The 23,473-nt window shown below is 39.7% G+C and overlaps 2 protein-coding genes across 5 annotated transcripts in view; one reads left to right on the top strand and one right to left on the bottom strand.

Annotated features, from left to right (window-relative positions):
* The window catches only part of Mettl9 (methyltransferase like 9), a 38,636-nt gene extending 21,159 nt beyond the window's left edge, over positions 1 to 17,477 (top strand). For 2 of the 3 annotated variants that reach the window (XM_047533366.1, XM_047533364.1), the window contains exon 5: positions 16,781 to 17,477. In XM_047533366.1, coding sequence (XP_047389322.1) covers positions 16,781 to 16,986 — 206 coding nt within the window. In that variant the 3' untranslated portion in view covers positions 16,987 to 17,477. The remainder of the gene's footprint in view (positions 1 to 16,780) is intronic. The other variant, XM_047533365.1, reaches the window with a different exon arrangement.
* Igsf6 (immunoglobulin superfamily member 6) lies at positions 4,723 to 14,873 on the bottom strand. Of its 2 annotated transcripts, none has more exons than XM_047533367.1 (6): positions 14,758 to 14,873; positions 11,031 to 11,390; positions 8,443 to 8,549; positions 7,740 to 7,790; positions 7,322 to 7,402; positions 4,723 to 5,995 (listed from the first exon to the last, which is right to left on the bottom strand). In XM_047533367.1, the coding sequence occupies exons 1-6, from the start codon at positions 14,825 to 14,827 to the stop codon at positions 5,939 to 5,941; spliced, it is 726 nt and encodes a 241-aa protein (XP_047389323.1). In that variant the 5' UTR covers positions 14,828 to 14,873; the 3' UTR covers positions 4,723 to 5,938. The 2 variants fall into 2 exon arrangements, with proteins under 2 accessions (XP_047389323.1, XP_047389324.1); XM_047533368.1 differs by having other exon boundaries at positions 8,473 to 8,549.
* Positions 17,478 to 23,473: the final 5,996 nt, after the last annotated feature.

Here is a 23,473-nt window from a genome sequence, read left to right as displayed (position 1 = left end):
GATATTTAATAATCTTTACTTTTTCTATTTTGGATGTTGCTTCAAAAACTCTTAATGGCTGGCAGACATTTTTAAGAAATCCATTACTACTTTGCAAGTGTCATAGTTACTAGATATGAAGTTTTTATCTTAAGGAATAATGCTTACATTTCTTACAATCCTGAGTACTGTATGGATTTATGTTATTATTTATGTGCTCCTTAATTTTTTTCTTGTTCTTATTTTTGTTCCCCATGGGCCTTAGTCCTTTCAGATTGAATGCTTGTCTTAACTACCATGTGGTTTTAGATTTGTGTTGGTGATGGGGAAAGTGGGAACTCTTTAGACATGGGAGGGCAGGGAAGAAAGTTAAAATAGATACCCTCTCCCACTTTGCTTCTTCATTTTTACTTTCCTATTGTTGACTGGTTAGTTTTGGTAAAGCAAAAACTGCTTAATGCGTGAGTGCCCGTTTATCATGTATATGTTACATAGTGAATAAAACCTAGTAAATGTCCTCCTTGGAAATTCAACCACCTGACTGTATTTCAGTGCTGTTCCCTATGTAATTCAGCCTAGTCTCCATCTCTCTCTGTTGCACTCACTAGTCATCAGGTTGTAAGATTTGGGTTTCCTGTGTCCTGTTGGGCAACCACTTGATAGAACTTTAATGCTACTTCCTGACATAGCAGGAGGTAGAAAAGCAGGAGGAAGAAACATTGGTCTAACCACAAATTTTTATTTCCTTGTGTTTCTAACACTGAAAATCAAGAGGAAGTCAAACTGGACAAGAGGGCAGTCCCCACAAAGGATTGAAATAAGCTCCTTGATTGTGGATGTGCAGGGCTGCCTGTGGAGTCTAAGGAGTCTGCCATGTGACACATTGCAAACTTGAGACAAGAAACCTTGTTGCTATGGGTGACCTTTAGTGACCCATAAATTTTGCAGACTGCTCTGTAACACTCTATTATTGCTTCCTTTCTCTAAATCACTAATTAGATCCTGATGAGTTCCATGTGAAACTGTGAGGACTGGAAGGTGCAAAGTGGTCTTGCTGTGTGAGTTCATGAATACCGGCCTGTTTTAAGGCTCTCTGAGTGTGCTTGGCCTGCCTACTTGGCTCAGTTTCTTTTTAAAAATTTTTTTGGTGCATTATAACTACACATAATAGTGGGATCCATTATGCACTTTTTGTAGCGCGCATTACATAATTTGATCAATCTCATTTCCCAGTATTTATTTATTTTTTAACAAAAAGCAATTGAAGGTGAAATGATTCCCTGTGTAGTCGTTTGGGGAAATGTCTTCAAGTTGAACCACATTGATTTTGTTGCTTAGATTAACTTTGAAAAAAGACACGTGAAAATGTATCTTTCTGATTTCAGTTTCTTTGGTTTACTGACCAGTCTTGGTTAGGGATTGTTAAATCTAGTGATAATTGGTTAAGTATCCCCCCCCCCAAAAAAAAAGAAAAGTATGTAATCAAGACAAGAATTATAAGAATGAAAATTTAATGACATGATTATTTTTTAAATTGTAATTTTTATACAAAATGATTCATGGTAAAAATAGTTCAAACAGCTTATAAGAGAGTATACAGTGCAGTTTCTCATTCATTCTGGTTCCACAGTCTTCTCAGGTTATCTTAAATATTCTTCAAAAGCTAATTTATGCAAATATACATATGTATGTACATTGAAAAATTATATACAAGCAGAAGAAGCCCTTTATAAGTACTTTAGTTGCCTTTTCCCACTTAAATGTATCTGGAAATTTTTTCCTTATCAGCACATATGCATCTATATCATATTCTGGATGTAAGCAGTGGTGTGCTGGAACTGGCTCAGACTGGCTCATGGCACCTGATGGTTAGTTAACATCGGTAGGGATTTACCAAACTGGTTGTTAAATGTGGCCACTATTACATTTGACCACAGTGGGAATATTTAAACAGTAGAATTTGGCAAATACCACAAATACGCTCTCCCCTCTTTTAAGCTGGTTGAACATTTACCAGCCACCACTGGGTGTATGGGGAGGAGGTTATACTTTTATACCAGTGATTTGCTTTCTAATGTTAAAAAATGTAGGAATTTTTGTTTGTGACTTTAATGAAAATATTTCTCTTTGAAATATTTTTTTGACTTGAGATCATCATTTGAGATACATTTTTAAAATTCCCATTTTATTAAGAGCCTAAAAAATTAGGAATTCATATTGAATTTTGTCATCTGTTTTTAATATAAAGAGATGGTCATATTCTTTTTTCCTCCTTTGACTTTTTAAATCTATACTTCTCTTTTAATATATAGCCACTATATTATTTCTGGTCTTGAATCATCTCAATGCACTGCTAGATTCTGTTTACAAAAGTTCTGAATATATATATGAGCATTAATATTGTTGATAAATGATAGTCTGTGCTTAATTTTTATTTTTCTGGAGGGTGTTATCTTTGTTTTGGTATCAATGTTCTGTTGACTTCATAAAAAATAATTGAGAATGTTTTGACTGTTTGTTCATTCTTTGAAAGTTTGGTGGAATTCTCCTATAAAACCTCTTAGGCCTATGCTTTTGGGGAGGTGTGGATCTTTGGCAACTTTTTCATTCTCTCCCAGGGTCATTGGTCTGGTTAAATTAGACATGTTTAGTCTCAAAGCTCTCATCAGTCTAAATAGAAATAAACAGGACGTTAGCAGACTGTTTCATGGAAAGAGCATGGACTTTCAGGGATGACCCCTGTTTGAATTTGAAAAATGAGTTTCTGGGTCTTTCATTAATCTTAGAGCTTAATCTGCAAAAAAAAGGGGGCTAATACCTACGTTGAGGTTTATTGTGAGGATAATATATAAAATAATGTATTGAACAGTGACCATTCTGTCTTGTTTTTGGTAGTTGATAAATGTTAGAATTGTTACATTCTACCTTATTCTTTACTTTTTAAAATTTTGTGGCTTTATTGATTATACTTGTTCAGTTCTTCAGACTAAAATATTTGTCAAGGTCTGCCTAAAACTCTTAACATAGAAATCAGAATTTGAAATCTTCTGCATTTTAACGATCTGAAAGTGCTTTCTCCATTGTTTTGTGTGACTTGACACCTTAGAGACATAGCTTCTCTCAAGTCTTATACAGTATGAAAAGTAAGTGAATTACATTGAATATCTCATTATTATATTTTGGTATGTGGTTTTGGGGGGCTCTTGTCTAGAGGGTAGGATTTGTAGATGCTAGGACATCTGTTGGTTCATTTCCTTCTCATGTGCCCCCCCCATCTCCCAACTGTGATAGAATTAGGAGGTGGGAGCCTTTGGCAGTTAACTAGGATTAGATGGGTCACAAGGTCAGGACCTTTATACATGGGATTAGTGTTGTCATTAGAGATCCAAGAGACCTTGCTTCTCAGTTTTCTGCCACGTGAGGATACAAGAAGTGAGCATTGTGCAGCTTGGAAGATGGTCCTTATCGGAATCCGGCTGCATGACATCCTGATATTAGATTTCCAGTCCTCCAGAACTGCGAGAAATAAATTTCTGTTGTTTATAAGCCACCCAGTCTATGGCAACTTGTTTTAGCAACCCAAATGAAAATAAGTTGGTTCAATTTTATTCTCTTTTTGCTGTTGTGGGAAGCTCAGATCTTAAGGGAAATCTACAGTATTTTAATAACCCTTTCCAGTGACATTTCTTCTGGATATTCAGATAGCAAGACAGTTAATATAGGGATTCAATGAATATAGTTTTTATGGAGAGGGGTCAGAGTCAATGACTAGAAAGTGAAATTCTAAAGGATTAAAAAAATAGAATATTGTTCAGTTGTATTCATATGGAGACATTTGAGGGCCTACTATGTACCAGATAGAGCCAGGCAGTGGAAATAAAAGATAAATGTGAAGCATGCTTTTAGTCTTAAAATACTCACTAGTACAGAAGATAGGTGTAACGGGCAGTGGTAGGGTATGTGATAAGAAATATGACAAAGTACTCTGGGTTTCAAGAAGGGAAGCTCCTTTAACTGTTGAGCTGGGGAAGGGTTTGTGTTAGGAGTGACACTGTTCTTCTGTCTTTCGTTTCTGCAGTACTGAGGATTGAACCCAGGGCCTTGTGCTCGCTAGTGAGCTGTGTTTAAAATCTTGGAAGCATTTTACAGAGCGGAACAGCATATGCAAAGTATGAAGGCACGGGTACAGTGGGGTTGGAGTGTGATCCGAGGACAGCGTGCAAAGGACGCCTTGCGTAAAAGCATAGCACTCAATAAATTTGGTCAGCTACATGGATGAATGAAAGAACGAATGGTATATACACACCAGGCACTCTCCTATATGACCCAGGGAACAGGACTCCTTTCTTTGGGAAAGCGATCTTTGAAACATAGTCCTTGCTTACATTGGAAAAGGTATACTCAGAAGTTAATACTAGTTTATCTTAGGGATTTTGTCTCTTGGTTAGTTAATACAAGGAGCAGTGTCTTTTCAGCCCTGGAATTAAGTGCCAAAATGTAATGACTGCCAGAATGAAAAGTAAATGATCTAATTCATCTCTCCTTCTGTTCATCTAGATGGAATTAGTGTTGCCCTTTTTTTGCCATCTGGTTTAGAAGTTCATTTATTTCACCCAAGCCAGTAGTCTCAAAGTGAGGGTGTGCACCTTGGCACACAGAAAATTTATTTTGAATTATAGGAAGAAAAATTAGCACCTCTATTTATGCTGCTGTTTATAACATTGTTTTGTTTTGTGTGTAAGATACAAACACATATACACACACATGCATATGCTACACACAGCATGCACCTACACAACATATACGTGCACACACATATACATACAAGTAAAATGAGGCTACATGCTTCATCCTCTCCCTTTTCTATTTTTCTGGGCTCGTGTTATCAGAAAGGTTTGATATCACTGATTTAAGCAGTGTAAAATGCTTCCAAAGGAATCTTAAAATATTTAAAAATTATATCTTGGTTATAAAAAGAATATGCTTCATTTAATGCTAGTTTAAAATAAACACTTTAATGAAACAAACAATACATTATAATTCATGTTTAATAATAAAAACATGCTGGTACTTTATATTGTTTACACTAAGTAGCTGTCAAAGAACAATTCATATCCTGTTTTCTTAGTGCAATTTTAATGAAATCCATAACGTGTTTGCTGTACCAGTTCAGTGTCTGCTATTTCCCTCCTGAATTGGTCAGAAATCAGTATTGCAGAGGTCCTTGTGTGGAGCAGTATGTAGCCTTCCAAGGTACTCTTCTTTGGCACAACACTGACATCTAGAGTCAGTTGTGGCTTATTTCTTCTGAGGTTTTCTCTGTTTAACATTCTGCTTTTGCGTTTTCCATGTTTTGGCATTTATATTCTTATTCTGTTCTCTGTTCTCACTTTTTGTTGGTAGCATGATATTTAGTTTACATACCCTGGTAGGAAAATGTGTATTTTTCCATTGCCTCATTAACAGTATTAGAAGAAATAATTTTTGCTCCAAGGTACTTTTCAAATTCCTTGGACTCAAATTTCAGCATATTTCTCCCTCTCTTTATCTCTCCCAGCTGATGCTAATTGTTCCATCATTTCTACTACCCACAAAGACATTTCTTCCACTCAGGATTGAGTCATGTCGTTGACTTCAAATCTTCAGGGTGATAGCCATCACACACTTATTAACATGTTGAATGAAACAGACATAGGATACATGTTAGAAAATTTTTTGAAGATACATGCCTATAATCTGATGAGGCTGCTTAGAATTTTTTTCTTTTCAGTTGCATTTTGTTGGGTTTTAGTATTTTGGTAATTACTATTAGTTGTAATTAGTCGTTGTTCCTTATACTCTGGCCTCCTCTTTTGCAGCCAGTTGTCTTTTCCTTTTACCTTCAATTGTTTTTGATTGGTGCATGTCCATAGCTTCTGGAGTTGGATTTTCAGTGACTTAATTGAAAATGAAAATGTGTCTATGGCCTTTCACAGTTGGAAAGTGCTCCTCTGTTTTCATAAGTATTGTCTTTCTCCTGCAATAGTAAATAATGAGCCATGTTTAAGGTTATGTAACCAAGGATGCCGTCCTCCACCCAACGTGGAAGCTGCTCTGCCATCGTGCATTTTGGGTCCTGAGTATCCTTTCAATAATTTTTTTTTTCTTTCAATAATCTTAAAGGTCAGGTTACCATTTTCCCTTCATTTAGAGTAGGATGTTGGGATTGAAAAATACTTTTCTTGTCTAAATGTCATTGTCAAAGCCCTGGCTGGGAACTTTACAGTTCTTACTTCCAGGACTGTTGAAGAAAGATGGCCCAGCCTCAGTGAGAAAAAGGTATGAACAGGCATTAGTAATTATTCCGAGTGCCGTCCTAGGTAAGTGGACCATTGTCTTATGTGTTCACTGAAGGAGCAAATGACTATTTGAACAATATTCTCTTTCGAGTTAATATTCTTTTTAAAAGGTGAGTTAAAATAACCACACCCTATAAGCACTTTCCTGTTGGAATTTGCTCTCAGATGCAGTTTAAGAGGAAAATATCTTCAGTCGTATATAAGTTCATTATAAACATTTTAAGTCTGAGAATCTGATTATGTATTATGAAAACAGAGCTCCTGTTCTGCTAACTCTAAAACAGCATCCTGTTGGAAATCCTGTTTATATAGGACTTTAATCAGAATGTATTATAGATAATACAGATGCACTCTTCCTATCACTCCAATCCCAGAGACTAAAGAAATACTCATTTTTATCTTAGCTATATCTTTTCTAATGTGAATGTATTTTTATTTTATCAGTAATAAGTAATTAAAAAAAATTTGATCTAGCATGGCACATTCCTGTAATCCCAGTAACTTGGGAGGCTGAGGCAGGAGGATCACAAGTTTGATACCAACCTGGCCAACGTAGTGAGGTTCTAAGTAACTTAGTGAGAGCCTATCACAAAATAAAAAACTAAAAGGACTGGGGATGTAGCTCAGTAGTAGAGTGCCCCTGGGTTTAATCCCTAGTACTGAAATAAAAGAAAAGAAAAGAAAAGAAGAGAAGGAAAAACAAGAACAAAAAACCAACTGCTTTTAATCTACAAAAGCATCCTTGTCTGTACTGAAAACATTCTCTGTGTCCAGTGTGTTTCACTGTCACTTAAGATGCTAGCCTGGGGCTATTTAATATTGTATCAAATTTCCTTTTTTATGTGTTTATCACAACAGGTTCTGTGTAAAAATGCATTTTATGTGAAGGTCTTTTTCAGACTTTTAAAGGAAAATATGTGTACTGACAGATTGTTGGTGGCTTAGTTTTCTCTGTGAAGTGTGTTTTATGCCTGTATTCCATCTTTTTGGTATTTTGTACTTACAGGTTGTGGGCTTGTTTCTGTGTATCTCTTATGGTATAGTTCTTGAGCAATTTCCTGAAAAATACGCCGAGCGCTTTTCTTCTATAAATACAAATGAGAAAAAGATCTCTCTTTTAGGAGCATAAGTGATGATTTGAGCACATCATCTTTATTACTGTCACCAGTCTCAGAAACTGCACACCAACACATCTACCCTACAGCTAACTCTTTAGTAGTTTGAGTATATTAAATTGGTGGAAAGCTATCACATTGAAATCACAGTTAAGCACTTGAGATTATCGTGCAGGTTCTTGACAGTAGGAAACATTGGCATCTATGGTTGAAACACATGTTCTCTGTGTTTCTTAAAATAGTTCAGATTTGAAATAGTTACTGGCAGCCACAGTTTAGAAAATATTTTACAGGTGTTGGTCTGTACCTTTTGTGAATCTTCTCTTGTTTCTTTGTTTCTCAGAATGTTAGTTTTCGACTGTCAGGAAGAAAAGGAAAGTATAAATATTTTATGCATTTACAGTAATTGTAACACATTTGTCATACCATAAGATTAAGCTAACTTATATTTAAATGATATATAGTAAGTATTAATAGTTTTCATGTCATTTCTGAGATGCTTTTATTTCATTAGTAAACAAAATAACTCAGATTAATGTTTATTTGGAATTTGGAGTACTTCTAACACAATACATGTACATCTGCTCTTAAGACATATATACAGTCAAATTATATTCTTTTTAAATAAGTTTAGGCCTTTTTGAATAGTTTAAGGCAGCTTCTGTCTTCATCAATCTCTTCTTCCTCCTGAAAACTATTCTCAGGGCTTTCATAGGTGATAGTAGCTCTGCCGTCCACTGCTGCCTCCCCGCCCTCCCTCCTGCAGAAGAAGCTAGCATGGAAGATGGCCTCTTCATCCCACAGGACTGGATTGAAAGAGGAAACCCTGGAACTCCTGTATTCTGGCCAATGTCAGTGATGAAACCTAGGCCTCCCTGGTCCTCCTGCAGCGGGAGGTGTTCATCAGGTGAGCTCTTCCTGAGGCTCACCGCTGAGGGAGAGCTGGGAGTTATTTTCCCTGTGATAATATTAAGGCTTTGGGGACATCAGGGTAGGAACCTTTGACTTACTTTGGAGAGAACTGTGAAGACCACACATACCCCAGCAGTGTAGGTGGACAGCAGCACCAAGAGCACGGTCAGGGCACTCTGCAGCTCCTTGCTGAGAAGCTTACTTTCTTAATGGTGGGAACAGAAGGAAACAGCCACTGGTGAAGCATATTCTTGCACATGTATGCATGTGTACAGTATCATTGAAGCTGAAAGTTACAGGTGAAATATGGACTCATTCCATTTGCCTGTTCATGTAAACTTCTTTGGGGGAGTCTTTTGATTCAGAAGATATTCAAGTATATGATGGTTAAATCCAGTTCATCAGTTCTTTAATTGTATTATACTGAAAATGTTACTTGTTAAAGATTAAAAAAATTTAAAAATTCAAAAATTCAATTAACCATCTGGTACAATGAATTAAACTTTTGAAGCCAGTGCGTTTAAGGGCATTTAAATTTTCTTTTGTTGGAAGTGGTGTCCAAGTGTCATCACTTATGAAGTTAAGATATTTTCACATTGTTTGTGAGTGCTGTCATGTATAACCTTGGAAATGTCACAGTGAATAGTGATGCCCATAAAAAGTCTAAGCTGGGTATGGTGGCACACACCTGTTAATCCCAGTGACTTGGGAGGCTGAGGCAGGAGGACTGCAAGTTTGAGGCCAGCCTCAGCAATTTAGTGAACCCCTGTCTCAAAAAAAGGTTGGGGATGTGGCTCAGTGGTTACGTGTCTCTGGGTTTAATCCTGCTAACAAAAAGAAAAAAGGGGAAAAAAAAAAAAAAAAAGCCTGAGAAGGCCATCCATTGAGGATCATAGTACCCACTATGCATGCATGAGTTTGTTGGGATGAACCCAACCACTATGTATAACTATAAAGCTCTAATAAAAAAAAAAAATAAAAAAAAGACAGGCATACTATTGTGAAATATGCTTTTTCTGCTAAAGTTCTGCAGGTGAAATTATTGAACCATTTTCACATTCTTAATGTCTCCTGACAGGAAGTGTTCTATGCTCTAGGGAGAGATTAAGTAACTTTCTTCAAGTTCTTGATTATTTGAAGTACAAAGTACAATTAGATTTTTAGTTATTATCTGGTAACCTGTGCATTCCCACCAAGTATCCCATGGATTCTTATCCTGTGAATGCAGTACACACATTTTTACTTGTGAAACTAACAAATTAACTCTATACAACTTTTAAAAAATGTTTCATAATATTAATATGCAACTTTTGGTTTAAATTTTTTTCTTAAAATATTAGTGGCTTACATTTTAAAAAAGAAAAATCACCAACTCGAAAGTGCACCTAAGTCTATATTCACGGTATCTTTTTCTGAATCCCATTGTAGCCTGTCAACTAAATTTGTGTTTTTATGGTAAAAAAAAATTTTTTTTCAGTGCTAAATTAGGATCTCTATAGAAAAGGCAGGCATTTTAGCAAAACTTTTCAATTATGCACAAATTTTTTTGTGATCTTCATCTTTCTCTAAACCATTTTCTTTTCTAGTAGTTGTTTTTAGAAGGCACTGAGGCATATGAGTCTCTGAAGTCGTGTGTTTTCATGTCAGTAACTAATATTCATTGAGTATTTTTGTTATTTGTTAGGCAGTATTATATACTTTATGTATGTTAACTCATTTCTGATTTTTCTTACAGGTGAGAATAAACTAAGGTTAAGTGACATTTGAGTATCAAAAGCTCATTTGAGTACCCCTAGTGGTTAAAAGCAGGTATTATACCAGACAGTCTTAGATCCTCAGAGTCCTGTTTTAAAACTAAAGGGCTGGTTGATTTCGAGACCGTGTTTGAATGGAATGATCTCAGGCTCATCATAGGAGAGTCCTTTTTAAGGCAAGAGATCCAAGAATGGCAAAGCGCTACTGCCTTTCTTGTTCTTCTCCCAGAAACATGTGAAGCTTTTTCTCTGAAGTTTTTTTTAAGAGATGGGGTCCCACCATGTTGTCTAGGCTGACCTTGAACTCTAGAGTGCAAGCAGCCCTAGTGCCTTAGTCTCTCGAGTAGCTGGGACTACAGATGTGTGCCAACTTGAAATTCCATAATCTCAGACTACTCAAGTGAATGACTTGTGAAATTACTGATGGGAAAACCCTCACTTGAGTGAGGGATTGTTAGGGGTGTTAGCAGATCTCTGGAAGCTTTTCTCTCTTGTCCAGGCAGAATGAGGAGGGTCAGGGAACCACCAGTGTCTTCTCTTCAGGTTTGTGTTTATTCTGCATAATGCATGTATATCCTGGGTCCAGTTTATTGACTGTTTATGCTTCTCTAGTGTATTGTTCTAGGTGGAGCAATTCCAAACCAGTTCCTGAAAAAGCTGAGTTAATGGAATTGGTGCTTTATACCTAGGAAGAACGTGGTTGGTCATTCTCCACTAGTCAAGTTTGGGTATGGAGAGACAACACAGTGCCCAGTACCATATTGGGTTGGAATGGTTCTTGAATCCAAACCTGTGGTGACTTGTGCTCCTCGGGTCACTGGCTAGGGTATTAAGTTTCAAATTGCTCTCAGTTTCTATAGGCAAGTGATGTGAAGATTTTAAAGGTCTGAGCAAAATGTGATGACATGGAAAAGAAGCCTTGACTGACTCACCTCTTACCACCAGTGTGGTCCCTCCTCCAGTTTGCTTAGCTCTCGGTGTCACTGCGCTAGGAAATGCTATGCCACAGATGTAAATTGCACTGTCATTTGATGTCACCCTGTTGACAGTGAGAGAAACTCGGTTCTGGGCCAGGGCTTCCCCCACTGTGAATTTGTCCTTCTCACTTCTGCATCCATCCAAGCACAGGTTCTCAGGCTGGTGAGCGCCATAGCGAAACCACAGGCTCATTGGGTGCTCGGAAGGGCATTCAGTTGTGGAGAAGGTGCACTCTATGGTGACAGCCTTGTGAGTGTAGTCCACCTCTAGGTAACGTGGCTGCATGACAGAGACAATACAGGCACCCACAGCACCTGGGGAGGAAGCAGGTGAGTGTTTAGCGGGCTTCCCTCACTATGCTTGTGCTTTTTGCTGATGTTTTTGGAACCCCAGCCATCCCTTTCTTTTTCTTACCTTACTCTCAATACAAACAAGACTGTAGAAACAGACACCAGTGATCCTCACTGGTCCTAACCCCCGTGACTCCTGACTGGATGCATGCCGCCTGGTTACTTGAAGACAGCCCCAGAGAGGTTCCAGTGGAGTAGGCCAGGTGAGCCGAGGCACCAGCATATCTGGGGTCAGAAGTTCGGGGTCCTGGTGTATGCTTGCTCCTTGCAGCCTTTCCTTTGATCTTGGGCAGATCCCGTCATCTCTTAGAGCTGATTCCTCCCTGTACCTCGTGCCCATAGGAGTGTTGTATTCAGCGTGGTGAAGCGTTTCAAAGCTCCTGTGCAAATGTCGCTGCCACTGATCGAGCACATGAGCTTTTTTTCTTTTTGTCTCATGGGGTTTGGGATAGCTAGCAATTCATGGCAGTTCACAACGGTTCCTTTGTGAGGCCAGTGTCCATTCTGGAAGCATGATAAAAGGCAGGACGTACTCCTGTAGAAACGCAGCCTTGGCCTGGCTTGCAGCGTCTTTGGTTACAGAGCAGGGGTCAAGCGAGTGAGCCACGCTGTGGCCAGCAGATTTGGTTTCTTCCTGGCACTTGTACACTGCACTGTAGTCTCTTGTAATATTTGCCCTGTTTGACTAACAATATTGTGATAAAGAGAAGAGCCACAGACTTGTTCAAATTCTGGCTCTTGATGGTTCTAGCTCTGTGATCTCTTGTCACTTCCCTCATCATGGTGGGGATGATGTTATTGACCTTGTGCAGTTTGTGTCAAGTTCAAGTGCATAAAGATGCATAAAGAGCATTTACTTGCCTAAGCTACGGTAAGTTTTCAATAAAACATAGCTATTTTTGCTGCTGCCCCTGCCACTACCACTATTCCCATAGTGCCACATGCTCACTTTAGAGAGAACTGTGGGCACCTGTCCACAGGGTGTTCATGGAGCTGCCTAAACTCTCCATTGTGTGATGCTGCTTGGAGTGTGGCTTCCCATCGTGGTCTTCTAATGCCAGGCATGTGACACTGGAAAGCCACCTAGGTGCTTGTACATGGGAAGGCCTGCCCCAGGCTCCTTCTGGGGCATCGGAGCCCATACATATAAAACTACTGGTTGAGACAGATGGGAATTTAGGCAGATTGTTATCTGCCTTTTGCCTGGTTGTGTTTCCAGCTGGTCTTATTTGTCTGAATGTGTCTTTTGCTCCTGTAAATGAAATAAAAAAGCAACCCAGGTGTCTGATGTTTAAGTTTCAGACAGGGGCTTTCTTTTCACTTAACTTTTATCTTATGTGCCAACCCAAACAGAAGAGAAATTAAAATTAGAATCATGGCATTTGTGATTAGAATCTGTTCTTAAGCATGTTTTAATTTTAGAATTTGTACAGTCTGAGATGAGCTGTGAACTTTGTAGTGACCTGATGACAGGATGAAGTCAGTCACCTGGGGAGGACCTGGGACTTCCAGTACTCTGTGTCTGTATGAGGCTCAGCAGAGCAAGGTCTCCAGCTGAGGGGCCGATTCACCCCCAGGTGTGTTTGATCCACCTTCCTGTCTCCTGCTCAGGCCCAGTCACTTACAAGTCCAGGGGACTACTTCACAATATATAGTGACCTTTATGTACTGGAAACTTGAAATGGAATTGGACCTGTCAAAATGTACCCGGTGTAAACAGTGTCTCAGTCTCAAATTGTCTGTCAGGTAAAAGTTTTAAAGGGGAAGCTGACTCTTAACATTTTCTGTTAAGAACTGTACACAGGGTAAGTAAGACAAACAGTCGCAACTTTGGAGGTTCCTGGCTCTCCTTAGTCTGAGGCGGTGAACACCAGTTGTGGTTTCCTCTGACAGGCAGAGACCTGTGAGGAAGCTCCTCTCCCCTTCCCCCAGCAGTGAAGCAACATGTTAACAAAAAAGAGAAGTTTGGGGAATGTCACACCACAGCCTCTTCCTGTAAAACATTTCTTTCACGAGTTATTATGTTCCATAGGGTTGTTGTTGTTTAATCAAAATAGCCCCCATTGAAAAACGTTGAAAAGTCTATCTCAGTGGAGGAAATTTAGAGATCATTTTACTGTTTTTTTTTGTTTTGTTTTTGTTTTTTTGGTGCTGGGGATTGAACTCAGGGGCACCCGACCACTGAGTCACATCCTCAGCCCTGTTTTGTATTTTATTTAGAGACAGCGTCTCACTGAGTTGCTTAGCGCCTTGCTTTTGCTGAGGCTGGCTTTGAACTCGCCATCCTCCTGCCTCAGCTGGAGCTGCTGGGATTACAGGCATGCGCCATGGTGCCTGGCTGTTTTACCGTTTTTTTTTTTTTTTTTTAAACCAAGTTAGAAAATATGTAGAGAACAATTTTTTGACACTTAAAAAAAAGCTTATTGTTATAGAAAATTCCAGATGTGCAGAGCAGCAGCCTGGGAGAGTGGCCCCTGTCGTCATGACTGCAGCCTCTCCTTTCAGCCCCCCTCTCCACCCCGCTCCCAGGTAGGGCTGATCCCACGTTTTGTCTGCACATCTTTTAGAATATATCAGGATTTTTCTTTAAAATACCAGTAACTAAATTAATTTTTAAAAGTAACATATAGGAGAAAAATAGAATATTACTGAAAATACAGGTGACGACATCATACTCCTTTTACCTAAAATAAACACTGTTAACATTTTGGTGTATTTCTTTATAGATGAGAAAATATTAATTTTAGGAACTTTTGCCCCCTTCCCTATCCTATAATACAAGTTTTGTGGGCTAATCTGAGGGTATTAGAACTGTGGTGGAAGAAACCCTTTCTTTTTCATAGAGAAAAAATGGCGTCGGCAGAATTTTTAAAACAGATATATCATGGTCTAGGAGTTGTGGTGTTTTTTGAAAATAAGTATTTTAAAATTACAGAAATTCAGCTTTTTAGAAACACTGTTCTTCTAGAGTGTTCATTCAGCAAATGCTGTTCAGTAGGTGTGATGTGCAGAGCAAGTTTGCTTGTACGGGAATTAAATCGCCAACATGACCAGCACATGTGATCTTAACTAATCTGCATTTCTTTGGTGGGGTATTCTCTACTGCAGCATAATGCAAAGGGAATTTCAGGCTAATATGAAACTTTTCCTTAGCTTTTATTTATTACCTATTTCTCTGGGGGAAGAGGAAAGTTATCACCTTAGACATAGATTTCCATAATGTTATACATTTAAAAATTATTCTGTAGAGCTTAAAAAAATAAATGCCCTAGGCAGAAAGAACAATTAATTTAAATAAAGTGGAGGAGGAAAAAAAAACAAAACACCTTACCGACATAAAATAGAACCAGATTGACTTCCAGACCGAGAAGGATCCTGCCGCCTCTGTTCACGGCCTCCATGTCTTTGTATGTGTGCAGCCGTCGGGGGTGTGTTTGAAGTGTTGGTTTTTCCCCCCTCCTTTCTTTTTTTAGAAAGGAAGAACTGAAGAGAGGAACTCTTATTTAGGAACCATAACTGGGAACTTTTTGAAGTTGTGTAAAGATGGTTTTTAGCAGTTTCACCATTTAAAAGTTGAGCACATTGCTAAATGTGCGTGTATACTTTTTAGGGATTGTATAAATCCGCACAGGTGTTAGGTGCTTTGTGTGAGGTTTTGCTTCACATGTGGTGCGTGTTCCCAGAAAGGAGTTTTGCTTCACACACGGTACTTTACATTTTCAGAGCAGTCCGGTTGCCGGTTGGGTCACCTACTGTGGGCCTTGCTCTGGGCTAGTAACTGCTGGGTATGGGGAGCAGTAAAAAGAAGTGTCATCTTATGGGACCAAGAGAATTAGTGAAGCGAGGAAGTACATTGTCTGTCATTAACTGGTTGTGTCCAGCTTTGAATTCAAAGACCCCTTTTAAATGTGCTGTGAAGCACAGATTTTAGGTGCACAGGCCCTTCGTGCTCTGGGTCCTTGTCACCCCTGCTCCGCCTACATCCTCGGGTAGTTCTGTTAGCAGCAGGAGCTGACTCAGACTTGTAGGAAAAAGGAAACTTATTGGCAGGATTGGGGTGGCTCCCAGAGTTCCTGGGAGGACTGGAGAACCATTCCTGGGGCCTACAGCCAGGAAGAACGTGCCCAGTCACCCTGTAAAGCTGGTCTAATGTGCGCTGCTGCAGCGACTGTCGGTACCACTCAGTTACTGCCCCAGCCATGGGATTTCACTGCCCCTGCACTGACCCCCAGGGAATGTGCCTCATGTCCCTGCTTGTGGGGATACTAGCTCTTCATTCCAGTGCTTGAGCGAGTGCATCTGAGCCTGGGTCCCGTGCCACCGCCTGTGCTGCGGGGAGTCGGGGAGAGCGGATGCTCAGATGTGGCCTCCCACGGTGACTCCCTCCGTCCACAGCGTCCACAGGGAAGACCCTGGCCCAGGAAGAGGGTGCAGCACCGGTTCACTGAGGACCCCTGCTGTGCTTTTCACTGTGGTGTTCCCACTCTTGCAGCTGCTGATTACGTATTTTCTTATGAACAGAAAGTTATTTTCGGTCTGAATTTAGTAGCACATTTAAGAATGTGTATTTTTTACATTACCATAGCATCTAAAAGAACCCCCAAATTTAAATATGTTTTTATCTTTGTGTGTGTCTGTAGTTAGTAATTGGTTTATCTGTGGATTTGGAACCTTGCTTGGTGTCCCCACTCTCCAGGCATCTCATAGGTTTGGAGATGACTGACAGTTACCATCCCAAGAAATGCCAGGTGACTCCCTACATTCTAATGTCCTTGCTCTCTCTGGTCTTAGAGATTAATTCTTTATGAAATTGTTCTGCAAAGTTAAGGAATGGGTCAACTTCCTTGAAAAACACACAGGTGGTCTGTTTTTATAAAAACCCATCATAAGCCTGTTTTTATTTTCAGCCTGGTAAATCTGTCCATAATAATTGTGCAGGTTAACTACCTCACAGTGCAATGTGTTCTTGCATTTGTCTAAAACCCTCTTTGAAATTATATGTGTCACTTTCTGATTCATTATTCTAGTGTTTAATGACCAGTTTTTCAAACCCATTTACCATTACGACCCCAGTGAATCAGAAGGAGGTTCTGTCTGAAGCTCTGTCAGAGAAGATGCCAGTGTGACCTTGGATTCAGACAAACCCAGGGTTACATTTCTGTTCCGATGATGGTTAGCGTGGCATCTCTGGGCAAGTTCTTCAGCCTCACAGTCTGCCCGCACCAAAGGGTGTGGGAGTAGGAAGGAGCTGGCCCATCCAGGCATCCAGAGCTTGGAACATGCCAAGTCTTCCTGTTCCTTCTGTAGGAAGCTCGTTGTTCAAGAATTTAACTTAATGTTTTTATTTGTTTTAGTAGGTGGCAAGTGGGAGAAACCATCAGAAATCTTGGAAATCAAGGGACAGAATTGGGAAGAACAGGTGAATAGCCTGCCTGAGGTGTTCAGAAAAGCTGGTTTTGTCATCGAAGCTTTCACCAGACTGCCATACCTGTGCGAAGGTGACATGTATAATGACTACTACGTTCTTGATGACGCTGTCTTTGTTCTCAAACCAGTATAGACTTTCGGAGGCTAAGTCTTCAGAGTCCACCCCAGGATCTACCCTCCAGAAGAGGGTTCGCAATTATGTGATGGGAGGACCTTGGGGGACTGCCATTCCGAATATCATGTAGGAATTTAAAAAGCCAAAATACTAATTATTTCTTTGTAGTGTGTAAAAGGAATGTTTTTAAAAAACAAAAACCCAACTCTGGATTTTTATCAACTCTTTACTCAGAGCTGTTCTTCAATGCAGGTCACACTCCAGTTATGATGGAAGATATTTTTTATACTTAATTGCAGTTGGGACTCATTCCCAGACAAAGCAATAGTCATGACTTCATGGAGCCAATAAACGGATTGTTTTTAATAAGTGAAGACTGGCAATAAAGCTGTCCATTCAATTCCAAATATTGGTTGTAAGGTATAGCCACTGATATACTTTCATGTTTAGAATCTCTGTTATTCAAGAAAATGTTTTTAATCATGCTAATAAACTTTTTTTGGAGATGACTCTGGCATCACGTTTGAGTTACTGCAAGGCTCCCGTAGTGTTTTTTACTGCTTACTATTCCCCAAATAATAGCATTATGTGAAAGACGCTGACAACCTGGGTGTGTGGTGACGGAAGGCTTCAAACTGGGGGTGGGGTGGGGGATGCAGGTCTTAGTGAGCACCAGACAGTCTAGGTACCCCTAAAGAGGGCAGACTCAGATACACTCCTGCAGGGAGCATCCTTGCCCCCCAGTCAGTGCTGCTTGGAAGAATACAGAACACTTGGTTCTGACCTTGGGCTAGCTTATACCCCACATATATACTTGGTTTTCTGGGCCATCTCAGGTTCTCAGAATTGAAACATTCTGCTGTATTTGCTAACTGAATGCAACTTAAAAATGTTTTAATTCAACTACTTACTTAGCACTTGTATACCTCTTTCCCCAAGCTTTGTTCTTCCCAGAGTCCTTAACTGAGTTTATTATTTGCCAAGAGTATGGTTTGCTGAAGACCATGTCAGACATGCATTCTAGGATCGATGAATAAATGCCTCCGACCATAAACCCAGAAATATTGTAATAGAGGAACTCATTAGCAAGATCAATAACCATTGTGGATATTCCAAAGATCACTGCACTTAACACAGATCCTAAAATCTCAGTAATAACAGAGATGCCATTTGAGATTGTGGATATTAACAATATGTTAGTCTCACAACGTTACTTCGTTTTTCATCCAGGTGTTTCATTAAGTGTTCTCATATATGTACTCATAGAAGCCATCAAATCAACACATTAACTGCAACACCTGGTATAAAGGAGATTTAAAGCCTTGAGAAGAATTACTTTATTGTTCATTAGGAGCAGCATTCCCATATCCTCACACCAATATCTTCCACTATTATTGTGCAGTCATAATAAGAGTTGGGTTATGTGATTTATGCAAAATTGTTATTGGTGTGTTCTAATGATTTCTTCCAGGAATTAGAAAAAGTGAAGTACAGATACTTAACAACCTAGATTGTAAAAATAGAGAAAATGAGTAAACCTAATGTAGTTCTTGTACAGTGGAGATTTGCTTCTTTTTAAACTGTCTGTCGTAATCAGGGGCTGCTGTTTAAGACTTTGAATGAGTGTTAGATGTTCAGAGAGGCAAGTTGCCCCAAAGGGTCTCAAAACTTCCAAGTTGAGAATCAATTTGATGGTCTATTAAAAGAAAACACAACTCATTCTTTACCCAAAAAATAGAGGCAGTATATACATTTATGCATTTTAAAGGTAAAAATAATTTCTCAAAATCTGAGCTTTTCTGAGGACCAGGTTGTTAAAAGGCACCATTTTACATAAAGTGAAAGTTGAAACCTGAAGTGCGCTCACATTTCTGTCTGGTCTTGCACGTCCTGGTGGTGCGTCACCATTCCACTAGATGGCAGTGTTGCTTACAAGTGTCCATTGCTTTTTTTTTCCTTTCCCTAAATGGGCTCATGTTTTTTGTTTTTTTGTTTTTGTTTTCCCCCCCAAAGTATAATAAAGGTACCTTCTCTTCTGCACCATTCCTAGTGTGAAGTGCTTGACATCAAGTTAAAGTTGTGCTAGAGAAACGAAGAAGAGCCAGCCACTTGACCCGACAGGGTCAGGGAAAGGGACTCCGGCTGCACCTGTGAGTCCTGGCTCCTTGCACCTGCACTCTAACCCCCTAGAGGGTTCAGGCTGCTGATTACAGAGAAGGGAAGAAAAGAAGTCACAATGCCCTTAGTCATTTCTCTCTTGAATGGAGTGACTGAAATCACTTCTGTAATTTCTCCCATCTTGTTGGAGCTACCATTGGTTTTTATACAGAAAATGGACTTTGTTGGGCAACAAAGTAAAACTTGGGTGTTTCCAGATGTCTTTCTGAGCAAAGCTTTGTTTTCGTACTGAGTACAGTATTCACAGCTTGTATGAAGCAAGATGTTTTCATCAGTGCCTCCTGTCATTTGGTTAGTGATAAATGTGGTCCGCGGTCTTTCCTCCGAAAACATTTCATCATGTCATCCAGTGGCTAACATGACCAGTGGCAGTGTTTGTGCAGATGCCCAGGTCCCCCCAGATTACATTACATCCCATGCGTCCATGTTATAGTGGAAGAGAGCACTGTATCAGGGTGGCCTGGAGTCCACAGAGCACAGACTGGGGGTCATGGTGAACTAAAACAATTAGGATGTTCACAAATTTAACCCACTTACCAAAGATATAAAGCAATGGAGGAAGTTTACACTGTATCCACACTAGGAAACATTTTGTGATCTACAAGAAGAAAAATACACCCAGAAATTAAGGAAGTAGTACCGCAGTGTAGAATTCAGTCTCTTTGCAGCTAGTGGATGCTGAGATAGTGGCTAAGCAGCGGTGAACACTGATTAAGAAGAATTTCATGGCTATAAGCTATCCAGGCATTCATATTTTGCTACTTTGTCAATCTTTCTAATATATTTGGTTGCCTGCTAAGTAGGAATGATTCTAACTTAATTGTATCTGACTTTTTCAACTTACTTTGGAATAATTGCAGATTTATGGAAATCAGTTCCTGTGTAGCCTTCAACTAGATTTCCCTAGTTGAAACCATTTTATAGAACCATGGTATATTTCTCAAAACTAAAAAGTTAACATTGGCACATTACTATTAAATTCCAGACTGTTGGAATTTTGCCAGTTTTTCCACTAAGAACTTTTTTCTGATCTAGTAACCAATTTAGGATACCATACTCAATTTAGTTGTTTACTTTTAAAATTATTAGTGCTCACTGAAAGTACCAATATTTATTTGTATTCTACTTTCTAATGTGGTAAAACAAGTAATCTAAAATTAACCATTTTAATTGAGCCTATTCAGTGATATTAAGTACAACCATTCCCTCTACCCATCTCGGGACACCGTTCTTCAGCTTGCCAAAATGAAACTGTTAAATAGTGGATGTTGGGTGGGTACATCCCACGTTTTCTTATCTGTTCTTCCACTGATAGACGCTGGAATCGCTTCCGTTTCAGCTGCTGTGAATAATGATGTGAACACAGTGTACCCATATTTCTTCGAGACCCTGCTTTCACTTCTTTTAGGCAGATACCCCAAAGTGGAACTGCTGGGTCATATGGAAATTCTATTTTAACCTTTTGAGGAAGCACCATGCTATTTTCCACCATGACTACCTCATTGTACTTTCTCACCAACAGAGCACAAGATTTCCAGTTTCTCCATATACTTGCCAACGCTTCCTTTTCCCCAGAACCCTTTGTGCTGGGGATTGAATCCAGGGCCGTATGCTTGCTGGGCAGTGCTCTACCACGGAGCCACACCCCAGCCCTGCCAACACTTCTGTTGTTTTTTAAGTAGTAGCCACCTTAATAGGTGTGAGATGGTATCATGGTTTTGATTTGCATTTCCTACTGAGTGCATTATTTGTTTCTATACTACCACTTACAGGGTATTTGGCTTCATTTACTAGTAAAAGTGTGTTTGGTAGCTTGCTATCTATATTGGTATCACTGAATTGGAGTCAGTCTTCACTGAGAACAAAATACTTCTTTTTCTCTATGAAATTTTATACTTTGGAGAATTGGGAGAATATTATTACATAACTAGAATTTAAGATTCCCTCTGGATTTTTAGAGTCAGTATACCATTCACATGAATTACATAATGTTTTTATTACAAAGTCACTTTAAAATTACTTTCCAGACATGTAAAATGAGAAGTAAAGATGTTTTTGCCCAAGTGAATGACCATGTACAATTTGGGTGTCTTATATGCACTTCTTGAGTTCTAGAAAATAATTAAGAACAGATAAAATGCCCAAATGCTCTTATGTCCTGTTCAGGATTCAACACAGAACATGGGTTTATTTATTTTTTTGAGATGAGGTCTCACCATGTTGTCCAACCTGGCCTTGAATTCCTGGGTTCAAGTGAGCCTTCTGCCTCAGTTTCTCTAGTAGCTGTAACTAAAGGAGTGAACCATGGTACCTGGCTAGAAGAGTGGGTTTAAATGCCTTAGAACCATTGACTGTTTTTCAAATGGTAGAACTGAAGTGGCTAAGACTATGAGAGCAGTCCTCTTTCTGCTCAGCAGAACAAAACAGGTTTTCCAGCACTTGATTATGCCACCTTGTATAAACAATAACAATAAACAAGAAGTTATTTATAAGATGGCTATGACTGATCATTAAACTGCTGGTATTTGCATTACCAATAACATGTTCACTGTAGAAAAAGAAGAAAATATTGGCAAAAAGAACAAGATGAAAATAAACTTTACCTATTCTATAACTCTGAAGGTTCTGTATGCTCTTCTATACTTTAAATTGTATGTATGTATACACCCATTTACAAAATTGTTTTAATAAAACATTTTAATAAAACATTTATATAATGATATGCATAGGCTATTTATTTATTTATTTATTTATTTTGTGGTGTTGGGGATGGAACCCAGGACTTAGCATGAGCTAGGTGGCACTCTACAACTGAGCTACATCCCCAGCCCAAACAAGAATGGAAAGATACTTTTATTTTTCCAAGATGAATCATGTGTAGCCTATTTTCCAAATCAAAAATTGACAAAGGCATTTCCCAGCATTTGGGCATTGAGGATAATGGATTAAAGCAAGACTTTGGGATAAAAGGATATTTTTAGGATGCTGGGCACTATAGTATGTAAATAACTGAGCAGGACAACAACTACCATTGGTTGTTAGTCATTTCTGAGAATGTTTCAATTTTGCCACTGACAAACTGGTGTCAGCATTTGGGATTTCAGTAATTACTGTAAAAAATCACAGGGATTGAGATGTTTCATTAATTAGGAAGGATTGCAAGAAAATCTCTAGGATCTACGATTATATTTTTCTCTAAGATGCAAAATAGTTACGCATAATCTCACCATGCAAACCTATTTTAATGCATTTCCTTACCATTTTAGTAAAAGCTCACACACATTTTTTATTTGACTTTTTGTTTTGTTTTGGCTATAAAATGATTTCCTTGTGTTTCTCTTACATGCTTTTTGTTAAATGATTTTTTTGTTTGTTTTTGTTTGGTGCTGGGGATTGAACCCAGTGCCCTTGCACATGCTAAGCACATGCTTTACCACTGAACTACACCCCGAGCCCTAAATGACCATTTTAATGACTGTATAATCCATAGAGTTGGTGTATTATACTATTTCATCATTTCCTTATTGGTGGACACTTAGGTTTCTCTCTCCCGTTCCCTCTCCCTTCCCCTCCCCGCCTCTGTGTGTACTATAGGTCTATTACAATGGAAAATTCTAAGCACATCAAAAAGAATAAAAGGTAGTAAGATCCTCGGTGGACTTCAGCAATCACCAAGACATGATTTCACCCACACTCCCGCCGCTGATTCCCCACTATTTCCAAGCCTACCATTTCGGTTTTGTAAATGCATCTCTGTTAAAAGGAACTCTTAAAAAAGAAAAGCCCCATACAATTACAAAACCCCAACGGTTCAACATCTAGTGGCCACACTGCAATTTTGAGTGCTTGGTTTGAATCCGGGTCCAGATCAGGCCCCTCCACTGTAATTGGTTGGTAAGCCTGGGCGCTGCCAGCGCTGCCTGCCTCGCTGTGCTGTGCCGCACGCTTTTGTCTGAGCCTTGCAGGTTTAGGGTCCAGGTAGAAAGTTCCAGGCGGGGACAGTTCTCCCGGAGCCCAGGTTCTCCCTTGGGTCGCTGCAGGGAGGAGGTCGCAGAGCAGCGAGCTGGCGCCGCCCAGAGCTGCCCGCACGGGTCCAGTGCAGCGGGGGAGCCCGGCAGGCACCGCAGGTGAGGTGCGCGGGGGTCCCGAGGAGGACCCCACGGGACAAGGCGCTGGGGACGCGGCGCGGCACAGCCTGGTTGCTGGGTTCGCGGGCTGGGGACTGGCTGCTGGTTTCCCCAAGGAGGGGGCACAGGTGTGCTGGAGACCCGGGGTCGGGGATGGGGGGGTGGGGGTTGGAAAGTGCAAGGCGGGGGGCGGGGCGGGG

The sequence above is a fragment of the Sciurus carolinensis genome, chromosome 18 (genome assembly GCF_902686445.1).
Source record: "Sciurus carolinensis chromosome 18, mSciCar1.2, whole genome shotgun sequence".
In the NCBI taxonomy this organism is placed as follows: Eukaryota; Metazoa; Chordata; class Mammalia; order Rodentia; family Sciuridae; genus Sciurus; species Sciurus carolinensis.
This window is presented reverse-complemented; position numbering and strand designations above follow the sequence as displayed.

Bases quoted from the DNA above. Each gene is read 5' to 3' on its own strand.
- Igsf6 (XM_047533367.1), bottom strand. From the start codon at position 14,827: ATGGAGGCCGTGAACAGAGGCGGCAGGATCCTTCTCGGTCTGGAAGTC. The intron at 11,391-14,757 runs GTAAGGTGTTTT...CTTCCTCCCCAG, and splicing joins TCTGGTTCTATTTTATGTCG to GTGCTGTGGGTGCCTGTATT. The intron at 7,403-7,739 runs GTACAGACCAAC...TTGTATTTATAG, and splicing joins CAAGAGAAGATTCACAAAAG to AAGAAAAGCGCTCGGCGTAT.